The sequence below is a fragment of the Gekko japonicus genome, unplaced genomic scaffold (genome assembly GCF_001447785.1).
Source record: "Gekko japonicus isolate JY-2015 unplaced genomic scaffold, Gekko_japonicus_V1.1 scaffold298, whole genome shotgun sequence".
Taxonomy (NCBI): domain Eukaryota; kingdom Metazoa; phylum Chordata; class Lepidosauria; order Squamata; family Gekkonidae; genus Gekko; species Gekko japonicus.
Genome location: NW_015163615.1, coordinates 209,853 through 214,577, shown reverse-complemented (window position 1 = coordinate 214,577; position 4,725 = coordinate 209,853). Strand labels below are relative to the sequence as shown.

Genomic DNA, 4,725 nt, shown 5'->3' with positions numbered 1-4,725 from the left:
GGAGAGCGATGTGGCTGCGCAGTGATCCAGAACAAGGAGGTGAGTGTGATCGCGATTCTCCAGGTTAAAAAAGACCACATCAGGGCCGGAGCAATTTAAACCGCTCCCAGCATGCCGTCTGACAGCACTCATTGTGTATGAAATACGTGATGAAGGGATAGAAATATCAGGGATGGTTATGAGAGTTTTGATATGGTTAGAGCTGAATGTTTATATATTTAACATGTCATATTTCGCTTGGATTTTTTTTAAAAAAACATCCTAATAGAAAGGTGGGCTAGGAATTCAGTAAATATACAAACAAGTTTTTTAAAAAGAACAGACCATGGTTACTTGATAAAAGCCCAAAAGAGTAAAACATCTCAACTAGTCATTAATAGCTATAGAATGTGCACAAAATGTATGACGAGACAGCACATCTCCCTTGGAGTAGTCTGTTTTGTCTGCTCTCCTCATTACTTTAGACCAAAGGATTTTTCTGCAGTGGATTTGTGTCTACTAATTGGATTTGTGTCTACTAATGCTTTTGCATAGGAATGTTACATGTGAAGAGAAAGAAGAGTACGTTTTTATATCTCACTTTCTCTACCTTAAGGAGTCTCAAAGTGGAATCACATTTCCTTCCTCTCCACACAAGAAGCAGTTTGTGAGGTAGGAGTGCCTGAGAGAGTTGCAAACTCTTCATGTCTATCAAAAACCCCAAGGAGTTTTCCTAGATGTTGTTTTAAACTCTGCTACACACAAATGCTTTCAAGAATACTGTGTTTTTAATATTGGATTTGTGTCTACTAATGCTTTTGCATAGGAATGTTACATATGAAGAGAAAGAAGAGTAGGTTTTTATATCTCACTTCCTCTACCTTAAGGAGTCTCCAAGTGGAATCACATTTCCTTCCTCTCCCCACAAGAAGCACTTTGTGAGGTAGGAGTGCCTGAGAGAGTTCTGAGAAAACTGTGACTGGCCCAAGGTCACCCAGCAGGCTCAATGCGTAGTAGTGGGAAATCAAACCCTGTTCTCCAGATTAGAGTTCACCTGTCTTAACCAACACACCATGCTGGCTCTGAGCCCCACAGCCAGGGCCTGAAGGCTTTACAATAGGCTTCCCTGGGAGACTTCCCTGGGATTACAATAATAATCCACCTTTCTGGATGACACATCAGCATTGGACCCATTCCATTCTGGCTTCCGCCCTTGCCATGGGACGAAGATGGTGTTGGTTGCCCTGACAATCTCCGTAGACAGCTGGATTGAGAGGGGTCGGCGTTACTATTATTAGATCTTATGGCAGCGTTCAACATGGTAGACTACGATCTTTTGACCCACCGCCTCACCGACGTAGGAGTTTGGGGGTTGACCCTTCAATGGCTTACTTCATTCCTTCATGTTCAGAGATAGAGAGTGGCGCTGGGAGAGAATGTGTCCTCCAGATAGCCCTTAATATGTGGGGTCCCTCAGGGGGTGCTTTTCTCCCTGATGTTAACATCTACATGCGTTCCATCACTCAGCTGGTGCGGAGTTTCGGGCTCGGGTGTCACCAATATGCTGATGACACCCAGCTGTATCAGTTATTGGTTGGCCACCCGGATACCGCCCCACATAATCTGGCTGAAGGTCTGGTGGCCATGGTTGGTGGTTGAAACAGAGCAGGTTGAGACTGAATCCGACGAAGAGGGAGGTTCTGTGGCTGGAGGGGGGGGGTTCGGGATTGGGGCATAGACTTCCCGCTTTTGGTGGGGTGCCACTAACAGCAGTGCAGTCTGTCAAGAGTCTGGGAGTGATCTTGGATGCCTCCTTGAATATGGAGGCCCAGGTGATGCATATTGCCAGGCTGGTATTTTTCCATCTGCACCAGGCTGGGCAATTGGCCCCCTTCCTGTTGCACCCTGACCTAGCCACGCTAATCCATGCAATGGTTACTTCCAGGCTAGAATTACCGTAACTCACTCTACGCTGGCCGGCCTTGCCTTGAGACTGACTCAGAAGTGCCAGCTGATCCAGAATGTGGTGGCATAAGTCCTGATGGGAACATCACGGATGGCACATATACAACTGGTGTTGCGCCAGCTACACTGGCTTCCAGTGGAGTACTGAGTCAAGTTCAGTGTTTTGGAATTGACCTTCAAGGCCCTGAGCAATCAGGGACCGATGTATCTATGGGACCATCTCCTCTGTTATGTCCCCAAGACAGTGTTACACTCCTTGGACAGTAATTTGCTGGTTGTCACCAGCCCCAAAGATATTCGGCTGTCCTTGACCAGGGCCAGGGTCTTTTTGGTCCTGGCCCCAACCTGGTGGAACTCTCTGTTGAACACCATCAGGGCCCTGCAGGATCTTATACAATTCCACAGGGCCTGTAAGGTGGAGATGTTTTGCCAAGCTTTTGGTTGAGGGCAGCAACAGTTATCATCTTGGCTGGCAACCTCTTCTGCTGTCTGTACTCCCTGCCCTTCCCCCCCATGAAGTGATTGGCAGTCTGTAATTGAAAATAATTGGAACTCGCCATCTGAGTCTTTTAGATTTGTGGTATTAATGTTATTTAGATGTTTTACTCTATGTTTTGATGTCTTTATCACTGTACATTGCCCAGAGCCCGGCAGTAGCAAGGATTGGGTGATCCATAAGTCCAGTATTAATAATAGTAAAGAGATAAATTAACAAAGCCAAAATGGTACCCAGAAATAGCCTATTACAAGTCAGACCCAGAGCAGATAACAGAACATCATTGCTTATCACCTACAGCCCATCCGAGATATATTTCCCTCACACAGTTTTTTTGTAGCTTTAAGTATGAATGTATCTGCCTAACTTTTAAAATTTATAGTCAGCATTTCTCACTGAGACTCAAGGGAGGAGGAGGAGGAGGGTTTTATTGGCCTGCTTTTCTCTACCTGAAGGAGTTTCAAAGCGGCTTAAAATCACCTTTCCTTTCCTCTCCCCACAACCCTGTGAGGTAGGCGGGGCTGAGAGAGCTCTGAGAGACCTCTGACTGACCCAAAGTCACCCAGCTGGCTTCATGTGGAAGAGTGGGGGAATCAACCCCAGTTCTCCAGATTATAGTCCACCGCTCTTAACCACTACACCACAGCTGGCTCTCTAGACACCAAATACTGTAATACGACTAGAATTGCAGAAATCTGAAACAAGGCATAAATACTAAACATGACATGTTAAACCATGCAAGAAATGATATAACATAATTTATATATAACATGTAATATATAACATATGATGCAATGACAGCAAGATAAAAATTAGAGCAGAGAATACATATTACTGGAATAGTCCACATACTATTCATTCTATTGAAGCATCTTCTTATAATGCAGCTATTAGATGTACATTTTGTATATTTGATGAAGTGATCTGACTTATGAAAATTTATGCTGAAATTTTTACTCTTTAAGTAGCCTCTGGACAACTGTTTAATTTTATGGCAGTATGCAACACCATAACATAGCTATCCCTCTGGATTTAGCTGCACTAAAACAGTATCATATCTATTCCTTTATACATTTCATAATCAGATTTACTTCTTAATCTCCTTTTGAGTTAAATTAACAACACTGTCTAGATCTGAATTCTTGTACTATCCATATGTTGAACGTGTCTCCCAATGTTAATCTTCCTTTTTGACACATGACACTAGAACAAATACTATGCTAAAGGCCAATAATCATTGGAGATATTATCTTCATTATTGCTATGAATCAATATTATCAAGCATAAATAATTCAAACATCATGGTTACCCTGCTTTCTAAGCTTCCTAATTATTACACACCATTGTATGTAGCAGTTAACAGGCACTTAGACTGGTCAGTATGGTAACTGTTGCTTAAGAACACTTTGTATATTGTACAAACCAGACCATGCAAAAAACTGCACTATTGAAGATGGCTTTTCTACACTGGCAATAGGCTTGCACTGTCCAAAATGGTTTTACAAACTTGCTTGCATAAATGATATGGGACTGTGACTATACTGCTCTGCAGGCCTCGGTTCCTGCCGGAGTGCACCGGAGCACCGCTCTACCAGTCAGGAGGCCAGGGGGCGGGCACATAAGCCCCGCCCCCTGCTCCCACCAGCCATCAGTTGGGACACGGTGGGGGGGTGAAACGTTCCCCGCCTCCCTGAGCCCCAGGGTGGTGGCCTTGGACTCGTAGGGGCAAATTCCACCTCTTGCGCGAGAGGTCATTCTGGCTCCCCTAGATCTCCTTCGGGGATCCTTAAAAAAGTTATGGCTGCCGTCGCTGTTCTCGGTGGCAGCTGCGATGCCTGCGCAGGGGGAGGGGCGGGGTGAAATGTTCCCTTGCCTCCCTGAGCCCCGGGGTGGTGGCCTTGTACTCGTAGGGGCAGATTCCACCTCTTGCGTGTGATGTCGTCATGGAAAAAAGTAATTTTTTCCCCCACCATAGAGAACAATGGAGAGGATGGGGGCAACCTGTTTGGGGTCCTGTAGAATTGAACTCCCTGGTTCAATGTTCCTGAAACTTGGCGGGTATCTTGGGAAGAAGCCCCAGCAGCTACCCTGCAATTTTGGAGCCTCTCCCTCAAACCCCTTCTCCTCCAGGCCCCAGAATATACCCTATGTTTTCACCATTGACTTCAATGGCCCATAGGATATAATGGGGCCGAACTGTAGGAAGCCAATTCAGATCAGAGAATCTGATTCGGCCCGCAACAGCCTGAAAGGGGCCCGAATGGGCCATTTTCAGGGGTGCATTC

General features: G+C 45.4%; 1 protein-coding gene across 1 annotated transcript in view; it reads right to left on the bottom strand.

The window, feature by feature from the left end:
- REEP2 (receptor accessory protein 2) overlaps window positions 1-1,376 on the bottom strand; it is a 37,502-nt gene extending 36,126 nt beyond the window's left edge. Inside the window, exon 1 of the mRNA XM_015407371.1 lies at window positions 1,372-1,376. Coding sequence (XP_015262857.1) covers window positions 1,372-1,376 — 5 coding nt within the window. The remainder of the gene's footprint in view (window positions 1-1,371) is intronic.
- Between the last annotated feature and the right edge of the window lie 3,349 nt (window positions 1,377-4,725).